General features: G+C 35.5%; 1 protein-coding gene across 3 annotated transcripts in view; it reads left to right on the forward strand.

The window, feature by feature from the left end:
- RFX6 (regulatory factor X6) overlaps nt 1-20,662 on the forward strand; it is a 107,319-nt gene that overhangs the window by 76,636 nt on the left and 10,021 nt on the right. For all 3 annotated transcript variants that reach the window (XM_032484758.1, XM_032484759.1, XM_006193079.2), the window contains 8 exons: nt 73-100; nt 9,339-9,446; nt 12,883-12,960; nt 13,078-13,191; nt 15,328-15,377; nt 17,553-17,712; nt 18,657-18,801; nt 20,126-20,235. In XM_032484758.1, the coding sequence (XP_032340649.1) occupies nt 73-100; nt 9,339-9,446; nt 12,883-12,960; nt 13,078-13,191; nt 15,328-15,377; nt 17,553-17,712; nt 18,657-18,801; nt 20,126-20,235 (793 nt within the window). The remainder of the gene's footprint in view (nt 1-72; nt 101-9,338; nt 9,447-12,882; nt 12,961-13,077; nt 13,192-15,327; nt 15,378-17,552; nt 17,713-18,656; nt 18,802-20,125; nt 20,236-20,662) is intronic.

Consider the following 20,662-nt stretch of genomic DNA (forward strand, 5'->3'; position numbering starts at 1 on the left):
TGATAGCTATAACTGTGTGTATAATTTATATATATATATTTTTAACTAATGAAAAATGTACTGATTTTTAAGGTTTTCTGGAAGCAAGCTGAAGAATGAGGTAAGAATTATTTTCATTTCTATTTTACATCTGTTATAGCATATATTAAAAGCTGAACAATAGGAGTTAATCATACTTACTGGTGAATATAGAAATTAATGTTACTTATTAGGAGTCCCTTGAATGACTGAGGACATCAGACAGAGCCAAGTTAGGTTTAGGGTAACAAACCATCCTTTACATGGACCTACTGAACAACCTCCAGTTAACCTAGGAGGGGCAATTTTCAGTTATTCTTACTTAATATCAGATGCTTAAAATATTTAAAAAGACCACTATTGATGCAAAAAAAAAATTTGTTAAATATAAACAAGAAGCCTAAAGCTGAGGCTATGGAAAGAATTGGTATTTGCTACTTAGCCATAAAAAAATAATAAAATAAGGCCATTTGCAGCAACATGGATGGACCTGGAGATTACTATACTAAGTGAAGTAAGCCAGAAAGTGAAAGAAAAATACCATATGAAATCACTTATGTGTGGCATCTAAAAACAAACAAACAAACAAAAAAAAACCGAGACAAATGAACTTATTTACAAAACAGAAACAGATTCGCAGACATAGAAAACAAATTTGTGGTTACCAGGGAGGGAAGAGGAGGGTGAAGGGATAAACTGGGAGTTTGGAGTTTGCAGATACTAACTACTATATATAAAATAGATAAACAACCACAGGGTCCCACTGTGTAACACAGGAAACTATATTCAATACCTTGTAATAGCTTATAATGAAAAATAAATTGAAAAGGAATACACACACACACACACACACACACACACACACACACAAACTGAATCACTATGCTGTACACCAGAAATTAACACAATATTGTAAATGGACTCTACTTCAATTAGAAAAAAAGAATTGGTATTTGGAATATACCTATTTAGACAAAATCTTTGGAAGTTCTCAAGAAGCCCAAATGCTATGCCATGATTGTTTTACCGTGTGTGTGCGTGTGCATGTGTATGTGTAAGCTTGCTGACCTCTTCTGCACTGGGGGTGGGGTAGTGGGTGGCGGAGGTGGGAGCGAGGGAGAAAGGGCACACCACATATACAACACGCTTTCTCCCTAGACTTCCCTCCCCCTCCTCACCCCAACCTAAGAACAGATCAGCAAACTGACTTTATCTAAATGAGTTAAACTACCATTAGGGACTGCATGGCTAATTAGGCACATGATAAGACCTTCATTATCCTCAAGTTAACTAATCATTAAAAAGAGGTGCCACAGAACTAAGGGCACAGGACAGTGTGTTGTGTGGTAAATCTGGACCAGAGGTAAATTGTAACTCCATTAGTTTGGTGAAATGATGCAAGCATATTATCTTAAAAACTAATATAAAGCCCCCAACCCTCTGAAATGACCAATTGCTTTCCACTAGTGCTTTTAATACAGTTAATGGTTAATTACATAATAAAAATCCTCCAGATTGCTCTTTTTATCAATGAAATAATAGCTCTTTATTAGATAAACAGTTGTGAAAGTGCAAAAATATTGACTTAGAAATGCACTTCAGTTGACTGAAGTTTGTGTCAATAGGGAATTTAAGTAATTTCTCTCAGGTGTTTTTTTTTACCACTTTGATTAGGCTGGTGTTACCAGCGATCCATTAGCTGATACAGTGTGTGTATGGCAAGCCTCGCTTTATCAAATGGAAGAAAAATCTTTCTCAAGTCTAATGCTTCCTGTTTAGAAGAGCACAATAAAAACTGAAGTGTAGGTTTTGTCAATAAAGTAAAAATAAAATATTTTGGTTAGGCTATGCAGCCTACTTTTCTAAAGCTACCTGAAGCAATGAGTGTCATTATTGTGATGATTCTATAAATGAACACAATTAAGGGCTTTCTAAAGGCTCAGAAATACTCTAAATATTTTTAAATGATAATAAAATATTTGTTTAACAAAGTTGAAATTAAAAAAAATTATTTTGTACATAGAATGACCAAAGCTTATAGTTTGCTCAGGATATGAGACTTTCAGTGCAAACCTTCCTATACTTCAGGTCATTTGAATATTAGTAACAGTGAGGTAGGGAAAATAAGTGATAATATTGCTAATTTACAGTTAAGGAAACTGGAAGCCAAGAGATGTATTTGTTTTCTTAAGACTTCAGAATGAAGTTCTATGTTTTTGACCTATGGTTGAGAGGTTAATCAATAGATACATGATGTTACAGGTACCAGGGGGCAGAATAGTGAATGGATAGATTTGATCCTTTACCATGTAGCAGGAAAACATATTCTGAACAAGTAATCATAAGTAATCGTAAAGGGTGTCATGAGGGTTAACCTAGTTTAAGTGGTTAAGGACATTCCCCACGGGAGGTGACATTTAAAGAAAAAACTAAGAATAAGTGGGAGTTTGTAGGAGGAGCGGTGTAGGGGAAGGGAGAGGAAGAGTGATCCAGACAGATGGAACAGCATAGGTTAGGATTTCTCAGCCTTGGTATTGTTGATAGTTTAGGCCAGATAATTCCGTGTAGCCGGGTTTGTTCTGTGCATTGCTGGATGTTTAGCAACATCACAGTGTCCCTGGTTTCTATACACCAGAATCCAATAGCACACCCCTCCCCTCGTTGTGAAAACCAAAACTGTCTCTGACATTGCCAAAACCCAAACATTTGCATACGGGGAGGCAAACAAGAGGCACATCCTGTTGCAGATACATGGATAGTCTCGGTAAGAAAATATCCATGTTAGAATAATAACCCTAGAGATGGGAAGAAGGACTGATTTTAGCAGGAAACACTGGGAGAGAAGCAGGCTGCCGACAAAAAATTAATCAGTCAGTCTAAGAAAGCAATGGAAAATTTATACAAGCCAAATTTCAAGATTATAACCCAGGAAGAGCATCTCAGAAAGCTCAGAACTTTCGCCTGTTAGAAGTTAAGGCACAGTTATGTAAGGCACAGAGACAGAGGGCTGTACATTAAAGGATATATGATTGACAGTTTATACATTCCAGATCTAAGTGTCACCATGGCCCCTTCCAAGATCAAGAAGGAATATTATTTTTTAAGGAGTTGTCTTGTTGATGCCAGAAGAATGTTGTTCTTCATGGTTGAGCAGGTATTCCTGTTGATGGGGAGGTTTGGTCGATCCATAACACAGACACACAATGCACAGTGGGGAGAGAGGAGGCCAAAGAGAAAATGTTTTATGTTTTTCTTGTCGTGCCATAAAATATGAATTTTATTTCACAATTTTGAAAGAATAGAAAGATAATGGGTTCAATATGGGACTTGCCATATTTGATGCGCTTGTAAAACATCCAGTGTGGACTTGAAACGAACAGTTGGATATATATGACTGGACAAGAGGACTTAGATATTCAGTGTGGTGGTGATTAAAGTCATGGTAGTGGATAAAAATGCCTAGGTAAAAAATAAATGAGAGGAGAAGAAGGTATGAGAAAAGATTTGTAAAAAGCAGGAAAAAACAAGGTCAGCAAGAAACTGAGGAGAGTCCAGAGAGATGAGAGAAAGAAGAATATAGTGACACAGAAGCCAAGAGAAGAAAATGCTTCCAACAGAAGAGAATGGTTGCTACTATCAAATGGTGCTAAAAGGTCATCAAGATAAGGACTGGAAAAGATCTATGAAATTAGTTAGGTGGAGATAATTAATGGCTGCAGGAAGAGCATTTGCAGTGGGGAAGCTGGGGTTTGATTGGTTTATAAAATGAGTGGGCAGTGGCATTAGATGGAGAAAATTTATTCAAGCGGAGGATGATTGTTGGAGGAGGACTTGAAATTTAGTTTTGAGGGATGATTGGACTATGGTCCTAATGTCGGTAAAACAGACTCAGTGAAAGTGTAGAGACTGAGGTTGTGAAAGAGGGGGAAGTTGAGAGTACAGTGTCCCAGAAGAGGTGGCAGGGGAGAGCTTCAGAGTGGAGGAAGTGGCCCTAGAGAGAAGGGACACTTACTTCATTAAAAGTGGAAAGAGGAATGGTATTTGTCAGGATGCAAGTAGGTTTGTAACTTTTGTGGCAGGAAATTGAGATAGTTTGGTGGTTTGGGATTTCTCTCTGCGGGATTAGTCAGCAGTCAGTTAGGTCATTTTTTTGTGAGTGAAATCTTGGTAGGAGTTTGAAGAACTTTAAAAAAGTTCTGGCTGTTCTCAATGCCCTAAAGCCTTGAGGCACCCATTGTATGTAGGGAGTGAGCTCTTCTGTGCATTCAGAATGGACTGGCTAAGTGCCATCCTCGGGAGAACTGAGAAAATGGTCACTCAAATCCTTTCTACAGGTCTCAGTTTTCTCAGAGATTCCCTGTTGGGGGAGGTGGGAACAGTCTCTGTTGAAGACAAGAAAGGAAGGACATTGTAACATTTAAATTGCAGGAACCAGCAGAAACACAAAATATTTGGGCACAACCATAAAGGGGGAATCATAATAACAGAATATTTCATGCTTGAAAAAATACAACTATAAAAGGAAACTTTAAATGGAAGGACATACCACATGCCTGGATGGGAATGGTAGATACTATGAATGTGTCAATTCTTCCTAAATTAATTTAGACACTTAGTACTCTATTAAAAATTTGAGTGCGTAATTATTTTTGGAAATGATTAAAATGGCTAGAAACTTTACCTAAAAGAATATATAAGAAGTTATAGTTGAGAGAATTGTAAACAAGTTGAAGGGGACTTGTCTGGCAGATATCAAAATATTATGAGACTGACTCAAATGTAGGTAGATCAAATCTACAGCAGAGATTATGTACCTGAAAAAGACTCTAGCATATATAATAATTTAGTGTGTGGTCAAGGAAACATTACAACCAATGAAGGAAGAAAGTATGTTTCAATGAATTGTCTTAAGTCCCTTCTGGAGGAAGATGGAGTACCAAATAAGTAAATAAAATTCTTCAGGGCATAATGTTAGAAAAAATGGACTATTTCAGAAAAAAATTTTCTGTATCTCATGCCTTTCTGAATTTCATATAAATTATTAAATACAAAAATAATAATTAGAAGGAAACATGTATCTACCTCATTTCTGAATGGGGAGTGACTTTCTAAGCATGAAAGCAATTTAAGAAATTTTAAAAGAAGAAAGTGAAAACAGAAATTGAGAACTTCTTTAAATCAAAGCATCATATACAAAATTTGAAGTCAAAAGAAAGACAAGGGGAAAAAAATTATCCCATTGTTGTATACATATACAAATATGATAGTGGAGATCATCATTCTAAGTGAAGTAAGCCAGAAAGAGAAAGAAAAATACCATTTGATATCACTCATATGTGGAATCTGGAAAAAAAAAAAGGAAAAGAAAAAAGAGGACACCAATGAACTCATCTACAAAACAGAAATGGACTCACATAGTAAACAATTTTATGGTTACTGGGGAAAAGGGGGTTTGAGAGTTTGAGATTTGCAAAGGTTAACCACTACATATAAAAATAGATAAAAAGCAAATTTCTTCTGTATAGTACAGGGAACTGTATTCAATATCTTGTAGTAACCTTTAATGAAAAAGAATATGAAAACAAATACGTGTATATATATGCATGACTAGAACATTATGCTGTACACCAGAAACATTGTAATTGACTATACTTCAATAAATCAAAATTTAAAAAAGAATTTGGAGCAAAGAAACTCTCATAAATGGTAGTGGAGGAAATAATCTAGTAAAGCTGAAAGTTCACGCACAGAAGCTGCTTCAATATTTCAGATATCTAATGTCTTAATCAGGATTTTAAGTACAATGTGTATTTATTACTTTTTTATCTATATCCTTTTTAAAGTTTTAAATAGTTCATAATATAAAAGCAAACAAAATCAACAACAACAAAAGCAAATCCAAAAGACAGGAAGAGGAAAGCAAGACTAATTATCAGTCAGTGGTATGACTTTTGCTTGTTTTAAATTTTTTATTCATAAATGTAGTGGCTCAAATTCAAAAATGTGTTAGAGAACGTCTCAGAATCCTTTGATTTCCAAGAATAAAACAAACAAAATCTATTTATAATGCTCGGTCCTTGTCAAAGAAAGCCTTTCTTCTGTGAATCTTCCAGCGTGGGTCCCATTATGTTTTCAGTAGCTCAAGCTATAAAGTTGCCATTATGTCCTAGGGAATAAGTCCCTTGATTTCATCCATTTCAACCAGGAAGTTTCCCAGATAGCCTGAGTTTCCTTCTCCTTAACGTCAACCATTCACGGCCAGTTTAACAACTTTGCACCAAGATAAATAACAAATCCTCCCTCCTTGGTATATGCTTTTCAAATATTTGTAGACTGTTATCATGCTCTCTTTTAGTCATCACTTAGCCAAACTTTGCAGCTTAAATCCTTTAATCTTTCCTCATAAATCAGACCCTCTTGCCTTCTAATCATATTGTTTCTTTTTCTGTAGGTTCCTTGTTTTCTTTTCGAAATAAGGTTCTTAATAGTTCACCCAAAAGTACTGAGTCGTCAGTTGAGAAGGGGAAAAAAAAACCCAGACCTCCATACCTGGCCTAAAACCTGGCACCTCTTTTAGTGCAATTAAAATAGCAAATTTATTAATAGAATGAAAATGATCATATTTTAATTTGTACCAGTTTATCAGTCTCTCCTTTCTTTTTGTGTTATAAATGGACAGAATATTGTAATTTGACTTACACCAACTTTGTACACATCTGTTAACCTATCCAAACAAATCTAACCTTTAAAATTGTTCCCTGGGCACCCTTGCCCCCTGCTGATGCTCACACATGTTGCTGCTGGCTCCTATTGCACTGAACTGTTATTTATCAACACAAGAGTTTTAAATAAGTATTATAATAAGAGGCATATATTCTGTTCCTTAATATGTGTTTTCTTACCACGCTAACATTTTTTAATTGGGAAATGTATTATTTGTAATCTATGCATGCACACACACAGAGTTTTAAAAACAAGCATAAGATAAAAACTCAGGTTTTAATCGCGTAGTTTAAAAAAATCCTCTTCGTGCTCCTGCTCCAATTCTCCTCCCTACCAAAAATTACTGCTTTCCAAAATTTGCTGTTCATCACTCCTTTGTTTTTCCTTAAAGTTTATCGCTTATGAATGTATGGTATAAATATTAAATAATGTGGTGATGATTACATATTATGAATGTACTTTGTACTACTGATATGTATATTTGAAAATGATTAAAATAGTAAATGATATGCATTGTTTATTCCTGCCCAGTTTGTTATTACCAACATATTGTTTATTATTTGCCCCACATAGAAATGGATTCATTTTTTTCCTATGACTTTCTGGTTTCATTCAACATTAGGTTTTGAGATTCATTAATGTTAATATATGAAGTTCTAGTACCTTTATTTGTACTGCTAATATTCCATTTATGAAAATATCACAATGCATTCATTCATTCCATTTTTGGTGGAATTTTTTCCTTTTTGTTTGAAAACAATATTGCTATGAGTGTGCTCCAGGTGCATGTGTATAGGAGTGGAATTCTGGGTCTTGGGGTGTTTGACTTTACTAGTTAAGATCAAGTTGTTTTCCAAAATGATTATGTCAATTTATGTCTCTCCAGCTATATGTGGGCATTCCTTTTGCTCACATTCTAAGGAACACTTGGCATTGAGTGACATTTCAGTTTTTGCCAGTCCAATGGAGATAAAATAGTATCTGTGGCTTTCACTTGAAAATTGTTTTTGATAACTGCGTGGAAAAATATGAGCTTGAATATCTTCTTTGGTCAGTTATATTCTAGGAAACGTTTGTTCAGATCACATAAAATTTCTATTTAAAAATTTGGTTCAAAGACTTCTTTATATATTCTGGATACTGATATCCTGTAATATGTTGTAAATAACTTCTCCCTGTTGGTGACATGGCTCAGCATTCTATAGTGTCTTTCAATGAAGATAATTTTAAATTTTATGATTAGCATTTTTTTTAGTATCTTGTTTTTAAAAAAATTTGTATGTAATCCAGATCACAGAAGTATTTTTCTGTTTATTCTTCTAAAAGTATAAGGTTACTCTTAACACTTAAGTTCTTGTTTCATCATAGTTTTTTTTTATTGTTTCATTGTGGTAAAATATAATTAACATAAAATTTTACTCAAGCATTTTTAAGTACACATATAGTTCACTGGTATTAAGTACATTCTTATTGTTGTACAGCTGTCATCTCCATTTATCTCCAGAATCCTTTTAATCCTGCAAAACCAAAACTGTATACTCATTAAAAATAACTCCCCATTTCCCCTCCTCCCCAGTCCCTGGAAACTACTATTCCACTTTCTGTCTCTGTGATTATGACTACTCTAGGTAAATCATTTATGTGGAATCATACACTATCTTTTTGTCACTGGCTTATTTCACTTAGCATAATGTCCTCAAAGTTCATCCCTGTTGTAGCATTTGTCAGAACTTCCTTCTTTTTAAAGACTGAATAATATTCCATTGTATGTATATACAACATTTTGCTTATCTATTTCGTCAGTGGAAACTTGGATTGCTTCCATAGTTTAGCTGTTGTAAATAGCACTGCTACAAACATGGGTGTACAAATATTTCTACTGATTTGCTGAGGCTCTGGTTCTGTCATAAATATGCATTCTGTCTTTCTGTGTGGGTTTCTTATAGGTATGTTAGCACTGTTATTTGTTTGTCACTTTTTCTAATTTTCTGAAAACTGTCAGAGCTGTGCTTTCCCCAAAGGATTCAAAAGAGCAATAAATATCTGAATTTAGGGTGGGGGAAGTTTGAGATGAGGAAAATCCAGAGTACTAGTTTGGGAATCTCAAGGGTTAGACTCCAATCACAATTTTACTACTAATTAATTGTGAGGCTCAATAAATTAACTTTATTTAATCCATAAATGATTTGGTAATCCATAAATGGATTTGGCAATTTCTGATCTTCTCATATTATAATAATTTCAGTGATCTGAAAGTAGATCTTTCAAAACGTATGTCATTAACAAATGTAAACTTCTGAACTAAAATCAAATTTCTAAAAGCTGTGAAAACTGAGAGGTGTTTAAAACTAAAATCCAAAGGAATAAGAAAAATATTCCGACTATAAAACTATTTATGCTTTGGCAGCAATAATTCTGCTGAAATGTCTAGTTTATTCAGTTACTTGATCTGAACAGTTTACCAAATCTCCTAATTCGTCATGGTTTGCAGAATGAAGAAGAGTGAAATTTTACAGGTTTCTATTTTGTTCGAATTGTATTTTGGAGCCAAATAGTTGATAATGGTTTATTTCTTTTCATTTTTTTCTAAATTATAGGGTGGCTTCACACGTAAATACTCGCTTAGCTCAAAAACTGGAACACTTCTTCCAGAATTCCCCAGTGCTCAACACCTTGTGTACCAAGGATGCATTTCTAAAGACAAGGTATCAATTAAAGATACTTCTCTATTGATTTTCTGCTATGTCGGTTCCGTATCTCAGCTTGCTGGGAATCTCATGGCACTTGCAGGAAGCAGTCAAGAAATCTGCATAATCAAACACAATTGACTGATTTATAGGAGGGACAAACGTTTACTAACATCGATTAAACACTTTCCAATTAATTATTTACCATCTCCGTGATAGTATATAATCAGAAGTTAGTAAAATAAACCTCAAAAGACTAAAGATTATTTTTTTATTTAAAACTCAGTGTCAAGAAAGAAAATACTATATTGTGTCACTCACATGAAGTTTCTTTAATTACAAGCACTATATTTTCAGTTAGTTCCATATAATTTCAGGAAATAGTCATCAAGCACTTCTCTAGGACAGAATTTGTTCCTAGCACTGAGGGCAAGATGCCTAGATGAATGCAAGGACCCCTCTGTGCTCTGTTGCAAAAATTTTTGAAAGTTAAGGAAGAAACAGTTTCATGAAATTCAGTTTATAAATAATCCTTGATCTGACTTTTTAATATTTATGTAGTAAAAGTCTGAGACTAAATCTTCCTCTTTTTCTGAACTTCTAGAGTTATTTTCTGGGCATCTAGGGGCTGACTAATACTGGGATCCATTATTAAATCAGGGCATAAAGATTTCTGCATTCTTCTTTTAATTGAAGGTCATTTTAAATTAGCATTTGGGGAAAATATCTTTCCTGGTGTATTTAAGTCAGTTCATACTTTTGAGGTATAAAGATAGAGGAATATGATGAATAATGTACAGCTGTATTACTTTAGTAATGGGCTTCCATAGAAACTGGAAATAAAAATAACACACTGATTAAAAAGTTCCATTGATAGGTAAGCGGAGATGCACAATCATTTCCGGGGTTCGTTCTGATGACAGACATGCTCTCCTAGGTAAGAACAGGCTAAATATTGAAGATAATTCTCAGATGCTGATTCCAAGCGAGTCTCCTGAAGTGTGTCCGCTTCTTACCATTCTCCTCTCCCATCACTTTTCTCAAGATAATTGTATCATTTTTGTAAGCCTTGTAATGTGTTATATTATGCGGTCAGATATGAGACCCCTCTGGTAAATGTTAATGTGCAGCAATCTGTGGGGAAACCGGTGGGAATCTGCGGGCCCCGAGGGAACACAGTTCTTTGGGGGAGGGTTGGCTCGCCTTTGTGGAGAGGACTGCTTACAGGCAAAGGCATCATGAAGATGTTTACTGTGTAAATATACCAGGTGAGGGGTGTGGATGGAGAGAGTAACAAAGACAAAAAGAGAGGTGAGGAACATGTGCCAATAGTTTATTTCAGCTTCTCTGCTAGCCTCCAAGGAATTCCTTACCTGTCAACTTGAAAAATGGGTCTAGAGATCATTTCTCACTCAGGATTCAAGATGCTTAAATAACCCCTGGTCTCTAAGTTCATTCCCAGTGGTCCCCACCGTGAGCACAGGGACTAATACCCTCTGTCCCTTGAGGGCAGCTGGGTCCCGCCTTTTACCTTATGAGCCAGTAACCAAGTTCCCCTGGGAATTCGTCAGTTCCTAGAAAGAGGAGTGGAGCTGAAGCTAAGCACCTTGAGCACCTGCTTTCTTGGGGCAGAAGGGAGGGAGACTGCTTAGTAAGAAGCTGACCCCACTGTGGGGTGTTGGCTTGAAGCTGAGAGGCCTGCTTTCTGCCCAATCACAGTGTCACTCAGGACAGTTTCTACCCGCTCCCCCACCACATGCTCACTGACTTCACTACAGCTAAGCCTTCTGCCCTCTGTAATGTAATGTCTATTTTCAGAAAACTGAGCAAAAGTATGTTTATAAAGATGTAAAGTATGATACAGTGATAATTTGTTGTCCAAAGATAATGTAAATATCAAATAAAGTACCAACAGTACAAGTTAAAATTTTTGATGGCTTGTATACAGAAGAAAACAATTGACACATATAGGTAAAAGTAGGTTTCAGGGATCGAAGGGTTAATTTTTGACAACAATTATGAATAGCTTCCTGTCTTTCATGCTGTCATCCTCATTTTAAAAATACGTCTTGGAGACCTATCTAAAAATATAATATCGTTGCTTCAATTAAAGAGCATGTCTCAGTTACATTAATGGTGACATGTCCTGCCAGAAGTGTCCTGTAGTCAGCATACCTCCTTGGAAATAGGTTGGTAATTTGCAGGTCATCATTATACAGCTTTGAGCTGAACCACAAAGATGTGTGCTATCGATGGGCTGCAGGGATAAAGATTGGAGAACAAAGGGTTGGGGTAGGACACCTCCATCACCATCAGCACCCTGGATACTATGAGGATAAAAATAGCCGACAACAGTCAATTTCTTAACTTAGATTATGGATTACTCCAACCACTTCACATGTGTAATTTATTTAGCCCTCATAACAACTTGATTGGATATTTGCGAGTATTATCATCTCAATTTTATAGATGAGGAAATTAAAACACATAAATGCCGTCACTTGCCCAACATCACATAGCTAGTAAGTGGCCAATGACAGCTGTCATTCAAACCCAGGTACTCTGTAGGCAAAGCTCACACCTCTGACCTCTAAACCTTGTTTCTGTTCACATGGAGCACACAACCCATAACAGGTAGGAATATTTCTAGCTTATAAATATTATTTGAATTTGAATATTATTTGCTTGCTAGAATATTATCTAGTTCTAATCCATTACAAATTTTAAAATATATTTAAAACTTTTAAACTATGCAATACAAATATCAGTGGTAACATGGAAATGGAGAATTTTCATAACAAACATTTAATGTTCATATCTTTTTTGGTAAATAAGTCATTTGATATTATTACTAATTTTAGGTAATATAGTGAGGTCTTATGCTGTGTATCAGGACCTGGGCTATGTGCATTACACATGTTTTATTTAATCTTCTCTAACACCATGTGAGTAATATTATTATTTTACTTAAAAATAGAAAGTCTGGGGTCAGAGACAAAGCAACCCATGCAAAGTGGTGCAGTGGAGGTGGCGCTCCGTGTTAGCTGACTCTACACCTGAAACCACCATACTGCACTGTCCTAGCACCCGCTTAACAAAACTGTGTGAAGAGTTCATGTAGTTTACCATTTTGTGTTTATTTCTCCAGTCAAAGTTCATTTTCTTATTAGGCAGAAAATTACAAGGTTGCTTTGGCCTGCACAATCGCCTTTTTTCATTGTTCTTATATTTTACTGTAATTGTCCATTTGCTTGCTTTTCTTCCTTCACAAGGCAGTATGCTCCTCAAAATAAGAACTGTGCCTTTATTTTTGGTTCCTCAGCATTGAGCACAATGCCTGGTACATAACAGGAGCTTTAAAAATGTGTTTGAGCATACGAACAAATGAGTGCATTAACAGATGAAGGCAGTGTTGAAAGGATACTTTTATTAAGCTTTTTCTTCCTTGAAATAGGTTGATACCCTCATAATGATGTACAAAACTCACTGCCAGTGCATCCTGGACAATGCAATAAATGGAAACTTTGAAGAGGTAAGAGCAACAAAGACTGCTTTGCTGACTGTATTCTGTATACATTCTTGTCCTGTTCTTCATGTGCGTTCACGCTAAGGAAATATCTTCATGTACGTACTCTTTGCTCTCGACTAGATCCAGCATTTCTTATTACACTTTTGGCAAGGAATGCCTGATCATCTTCTACCCCTACTTGAAAACCCTGTTATAATTGACATCTTCTGTGTTTGTGACTCGATTCTTTATAAGGTAAGCTCTTTTAGGATGTCTTAAATAAGAATTATATATTTCTTCAAAGAGTATTCCATCTAAAATTTTGCAATGTGTTTTCTATAAATTTGTTATTTCTGGCTGGAGATATATTATTAACATTTTTCTGCTGAGAAAGCAAGCAATTTAATAGTGAATGTTAAATAATGTATGTATTTTTAATGTAAATTTACATTAGGTAAAAGAAAATCAACTTCTGTTTATAGCCAAGAATGATTCTAAATGTGACACACTTAACTAATAAATGAAAACTTAGTTAATTTTTATTAATTGCTTAAGGTGTTTTCAGAGTAAATAGCAGAGTGGCTTTTTCACAGTGTCAATATTTTGGGGAAACTCTTATGGGATGAATAACTTGAAAATATTGGCAATCTCTAACTTTAATGCATTAATGTCCAATTCTGTTCTTGAACCATATAAGAGCCCTTCAGTGTCTACAGATGGGTCATGAGAACATCAGAAGCAAAGATGATCTGGTTGGCTATCTAGCCGGACATTCAGTAGGGAAGGGGGTGAAGCTAATTCCCCAACAGTCTGTTCTCCAGTTAGAGCAGCCCCCAATCCATGCTGAGGCAGAAAACTGTATTGCAATCTGGGTATTTTAAAGTCAGTCTGTCTAGATTTACCTGCTAAATTGTCATAAGGGAAAACAAAAGCTTTCCTTTTAAAACATAATCTGAGTCAGCAAGGAAACCGAAGCTGGAGCCCTGTTAAGCATTTAGATAAAATCCCTCAAAATTAATTGCTGCTAACACATTCCCAGCTTTGCAGAGAAGTGAAGCAAAAGCTAGATAAACTCAGTCTGGAGCCATTTTGCCCACCAAGGACTGTAGGTGGGCTTGAACCAGAGTGAGGGAGCCCATATTTTCATCCTGTGTTCAGTTCTCCCTCATCGCAGAATGAGAGAAAGGAGGACTAAGTGCAGTGTGTTCTTGACCCATTGAGTTCAAGTTAAAATTGAAGAAGGACGAAGGAGAGTGAGGATTGTCTCATTTTTTTCTGGTTTGAGTAAGAATATCATTATTTAGAGAGAAAGGGTTTAGTTGGCACTAACTGATTGTCTGCAGTGTTTAAGACATGAGAAAGTCACCAGGAAGGGGAAAGAAGATGGCTCTCAGAGTTTTTTAAGACCTGGGCTCATGCACACACATTTACCAGTATCAAGGTCACACTGTTTGGACTATCATTCAACACCTCCAAAAAATACCTTTAAAGCATAGATTCCACTGCCCCCCTCCCCCAATATGGTCCATTTTCTTTGAGTCCAACACAGAAGTCTGAAGGTTAAGTACCTTTGCATGCACAACGTTTTCACTCCTCACGGTGAACCCAGGGAGGCACAGTGAGCACTGTCAATAGAGCAGAGTAAAATGAGCTTCTGCAAGACCTTCATGCCACCTCTAGAGCGTGGTCAGCTTAGCCCATAAAACAGTACATGACTCCCAAGGCCAATCCATTAGTAAGTAACATACTGGGCACGTGCAATGCTGTGTCTTGTTTTAGAGTCTCATATACAGAGAATATGTGTGCGATTTGCTGGTAGGCTACACAGGCCTTTGTAGATGAGTGTCTGCCCACAGTCTGAAATATCTTCTCCTCTAGAGCTCTTGGTCCTCTTCTCCAGGCTGGCACACTCAGTTTACTGGCCAGCCTCAGCCATCTGGACTGCCCTTATCCCGTCTGGTTCCCCATCTCCTTTATTTATCATACTTTTTCCCTAGACAGGATCAGTCAGCACTAATTTCTTCTTTCTACTGGTTCTCATCAAGGTCCTACCCACCATCTCACCCACGTTTAAGGTTCAGTCTAGCCTTTTCTTTTCAGAATTCTTTCTGCTCTGATAATTAGCTCTCTGTACCCAGGACATTAGCATCATCTGCTTAATCTAGCACGGCCATGTTTCTAAATGCCCCTCTCCCCTTAACTTTTTACAAACACACACACACATAACTTGGACATACTTTCATTTAGGAGATAAAAGTATAATTTTCAGAAATGAGTTAACGTGTTTTTCTCTGGAAAGCTAGGAATAAAAAGTAATTGACAAAGAATACGTGTGTTTCTCTAGAAATACTAAGTAAAGATTTATGTTAACTCTCTTTTGCTGTGATTAAGGTTCTTACAGATGTACTCATTCCTGCAACAATGCAAGAAATGCCTGAAAGGTAGGTTCAGACAATAAAACAAAATACAATAGTTGCTTGTATAGGGTTTAACCTTGTACCTTATGGTAAAAGGAACACATGAAGCAGAAATGCATTCATTTACCAAGATTGTTTTCCTGCTCCTGTCCCTTTGTCTTAGCTGTAAGAGATGTGCCTCAGTCTTTACATTCAAACCTCAGTGAACAAAATCAGTAGAACAATCCTGAAATCCCTTAATTTGAGAGCTGCCCAAGTGAAAAATAAATATTTAAGAGTGGTTGACCTTCAAGACACTGACAAAGTTCTTCCAATGGACACTGGCTAGAGGGAGATACATGGGGATACTTGATGGAAAGCAACCATGATAATAAAGACTATAAGGAAAATTATTTTATCTTTATTATCACTTTGATCCTAATTGCAAAATCAGAGAGTAGCATAATGGAATTACCACCTTCTTTCAGCAAAGAAATAAAGTCTTAAATTGAAATGATGCTTCAAGATTTTTCATAAAATCGTTTCTGATGTGAGAACAACATAAGCTTGAAAAAAAAACAATTCTAATGAAGTAATGAAATTTATTTTAGTAGTGGCAGGCATGTAGCCATGTAACTAATAGTAATAATAGCTGACTTTTATTAAACACAGTGTGGGGTTTGAGACTTTGCAGAAATTATTTCACTTAATTCCTACAACCAGCCTGAAAAATACTATCTATGTATTTATGTCTTAAGTATGCAAGTAGTTCATATTCATCGTAGAAAATGAAAAACATGCATAAGCACATTTTAAAAATCACTCATAATCTTCCCACATTCTTAATGTCTTAGGCTATTATCTCGCAGACTTCCTTCTAGGAATATCTGTAAATATACACATTTTAAAAAATAAGATCATAGTATACATACTATTGCAGCATACAGTGAAAATCTTTCCATATCAACAAATACAGATCAACATTCTCTTTTTAAATAATTGCATAGATTTCCAACATCTGAAAAATACTTACTTATTTAACCAATTCCTTATCATTTGCTAAGTGGATTTTTTTAATTGAAGTATAGTCAGTTTACAATGTTGTATCCCCTTCTGGTGTACAGTATAATTTTTCAGTCATATATATATATATATACACACATATACATATATATTTGTTTTCATATTCTTTTTCATTATAGGTTACTACAAGGTATTGAATATAGTTCCCTGTGCTATACAGAAGAAACTTGTTGTTTGTCTATTTTATATACATTAGTTAGGTTCTGCAAATCTCAAACTCCAATTTATCCCTTCCTACCCTTTTCCCTTCCAGTAACCATAAGTTTGTTTTCTATGTCTGGATTTTTAAAAACACATTTTGTTAGATTATTCCAAAGAAACTATTATGACCCCAAATTCACAAAAAGGAACCTGGGGGTAGAAAGAAGTTAATCCCAGAGTCAGCTGATTAGTAAGAAGCAGAGCCTAGACTGTAATTGAAGTCTGTTTAAATCCAAACTCTGCCTATTCTTTTTCCTGTACCATGTCATTGTTCCTTACATATGCACCATCCCAAAGATACTTAGATCTATAATATGTAGATTGTTGACTGATTTAAAAACTTTTGTATGTTTTCATAACATATACAAAACCTACATTTGCAATTTTCTAAATAGGGTATACATATAAAATACTAAATATCATTAGTATGTTTTTGATAATTGGTCTCACGGTTACATTCGGAATATAAGAATATGTAGCTAGAAACTAATATTAAATACCTAAAATGACATTATAATCCCCAAGAAGTCAAGATATGCAAACTCAAGTGCACACTTACCTTTTCCCAGAAATATTTTATAGAAAATGACTGAAACAGGAGTTAATATTATTAATAATGAAGTATTTCTTCTTGATCACTCTCTGCATGCCAAGTTTTAACCTGAGTATTTTCCATGAATATTTCTTGTAACCCTCAGAATAATCTTGTTACATAGGTACTATTCTTATTCCCACTTAAATACAAGGAAACTGGAGCTTCAGAAGACTGTTTTGACCAAGATGATAAATGGCAAACCTAGGCTGAGTCCATCTGACTTCAAAGTCATGTTCTTGGAATCATTAATAGCATCCCTCCAGTAAACTGCATTTATTTAATGCATTTTGAACTACTTAGCATTTAATACATAGTTTTCTGTTCTTTGGGGTTTTTTGTAGCTTATTAGCAGACATAAGAAATTTTGCTAAAAATTGGGAACAGTGGGTAGTTTCATCCTTGGAAAATTTGCCAGAAGCACTGACTGACAAGAAAATACCTATTGTGCGACGATTTGTATCGTCTCTGAAACGACAAACATCGTTCTTGCACCTTGCTCAGGTACGTTGGGAAGCCGGAGGTGTTTGAGTTACCAAATCAAAAGCGAATCACCTGCTAGCAAAGACTGAGGAACTTTCAGCGATTGGAGACTAAGTAGACAACAATTAAATTATGCAATATGAGATCCTAGAGTGAATGTGAGAACAGAAAAAGGACATTATTGGGAAAACTAATGAAATTTGAATTATGTCTGTAGTTTAGTTACTAGTATTACCAACGTTAATTTCCTGATTTTAGTAATACAAAATGGTTATGTAAGATGATGACGTTAGGAGAAGCTGGACAGAGAGTACATGGAAATACTTGTTTACACTCTTTTTGCAACTTTTTTTGGTAAATTTTTACATTATTTCAAAATAGTTTAAAAAAAGGAAAAGAAAAATCTTTTGAATGCAGTATAAAATGTAGAACTCCTATTTACCATGTGAATCTAATTGATAAGTGAATCCAGTTAATAACATTAGTAGGTTGTGGGGAATGAGCCTATGTGATACTGGATGTTGTGAAACCCACAACACATTTTAAACTACCTGTTAATTTGGTTGTCTCAAATGGGGAGAAAAAAGCAATTCTTAAATTAGGACTACATGTTTGTATATTATTAAAATATATTTCCCCTCCTCTCAAATGATCATTCTTTTTATGAAGGTTTCTAGCCCCCTAAGTTTTGAAAGACTAGCTTGGGATAGTTCCAGGTAAGAAATGTAACACTGTAAAATTCTTATGTTCTGACCATGGATAAAAAAATTTATTTTCCTATCCCCAAAATAATTGTCAAACCTTTAACAGAGATGATCATGAGTCTCAACTACTGCTTTTAGTTTTAAAATAAGAAAAGAGTTATTTATGATTCCTTAAGGAACTATTTCTCTAGAAGCTAGAACTTTTCTTTCGGTGGGCAATCAATGATATAGCTTAGTGTTTTTTCTTTTCACTTTATGTAGATTGCCCGACCAGCTCTCTTTGACCAGCATATCGTGAATTCCATGGTATCTGATATTGAAAAGGTTGACTTGAATAGTATTGGATCTCAGGCCCTTCTCACCATTTCGGGCAGCACAGACACTGAATCTGATATCTACACTGAATGTAAGTCTTCTCTCTTTGTTTAGAGCTGGGCTTCCCAACCTCAGCACTATCACTGACCTGGGCTGGAGAACCCTTGGATGGAGCGGTGGGGACTGTCCTGTGGACTGGAGGATGTTTAGTAGCATCCCTGACCTCTACCTCCTACGTGCCAGTAGCAACCTCCCATGACAGCCAAAAATGTCTCCAGGCATTACTAAATGTCCCTTTGAACTACAAAGTCAAGTCTGTTTGAGAAACCCTGGTTTATGGAAATACTTTTTAAAACTTCTCTATTTTAAAGCAGTTATGCTAACTGATTCTGGAAAAACCTGGAAAATACAGAAAATACTAAGAGGAAAATAAAAGCCATCCATAACCTCGTTGCCTAGAAATAATCCAAACAGAAATAACCTGAAAGTAGGCAAAATGGTTTTGAGTTTTGTGAGTTTTCCTCTAGGTTTACATTGCATGTGTACACGTTTCCATGTGTTTTACACTTTTGGCATTGTATGGTATATAATGTATATCAAAATGGTATCTCAACGGAATACTGTTTTTCAAAGCAGAAATTCCCTGCTCAGGTTTGGACAATCTGTCGGAGTTTACCAAGTCAGTACGTGTGAGTGGACAACCAGGCTTCACTTCCAAGGAATAGCAACCCACTATTTCTCCCATGCTTTCTCTCTGAAAAGACAAAAAAAAAAAAGAGAAAAAGAAAAAGAAAAACTACAGCCTCCCATAGGCTATAGCACACTGCTCTCCAGGGATGATCCAACCTCAGCCCTGTTTTCTGTTTCCTGACATAAGATTATGTAACCCTTGGGGATTCAGCAAACCACAAACTCTTTAATTAAATGATGGTCCTAAACTGCCCCTTTAATTTTAATGATAAAAGATTATTCATGTAAATGGCTCAATTCTGCAGAGCAGAACTTAATTTTTGCTGAAGATAAAGGATATTTCAGAAAGCAGGGTATCAACAAATCTGGCTTAGTTCATTCATTAGCTTTCAACTAATCCATAGCATTTAATAAAAGCATTGCATTCAAAATCTGTAATCATCTATACTGACAACTTATTCTTCCCTAGTATATAATACATAAACCTGTATTTCAGTATATACCAAGATGTATACACTTATGATAGAAATTCTGAAGAGCAAAGACTAAAGATTTTTTGCTACTGTTTCAGGCTATGAAATTGCTTTCCTTAACACATTTACTTAATCTACCTGTCTTTCCCTTCTATGCTATAACATTATTAATGATTCCTAGTTTTAGATTTCTCTTGGGTTCAAAGTAGAGTGCAGTATTCTGATTTCGCTTTTTTTCTTTTTACACGGCAGATGACTCTATCACAGTGTTCCAAGAACTGAAAGATCTCCTTAAGAAGAATGCCACTGTGGAGGCTTTTATTGAATGGCTGGATACTGTGGTAGAGCAGAGAGTTATTAAGGTATTTTTCAATGACATATTCAGAAAATAAAATTTTTTGTTAATAGTAAATGCTAAAAAGTGGTTGTAATTTCTAGAATGGTGGGGGAGTGATGATAGGCTATGTGCAAAGTGCCTTGCAAAGCTTTTGAAACCCTACAAATAAGGCAAGCCAAATATCAAGTTTAGAAATATGGCAGATTTGAGAGCATTGGGCATGAATTCAATTCTATTTATCGTTTTTGATGGACTACAAGACACTATGCTTTCCCTATCAGTCAATAAAGTTACAGCTGAGTAACATCAGTTTTGGAAGATAAACTTAGAAACTGGAAGGATCTGGTCCTTTTCTTAAAAAGCATGCTTTCATAAATGCTAACAGAAAATATGCTTTTAAGTATTTGCCTGTTTTTAAATTCCAGGAGCTCAGGATTTTGTGTTTTCTATGT

Source organism: Camelus ferus, chromosome 8 (assembly GCF_009834535.1).
Source record: "Camelus ferus isolate YT-003-E chromosome 8, BCGSAC_Cfer_1.0, whole genome shotgun sequence".
In the NCBI taxonomy this organism is placed as follows: domain Eukaryota; kingdom Metazoa; phylum Chordata; class Mammalia; order Artiodactyla; family Camelidae; genus Camelus; species Camelus ferus.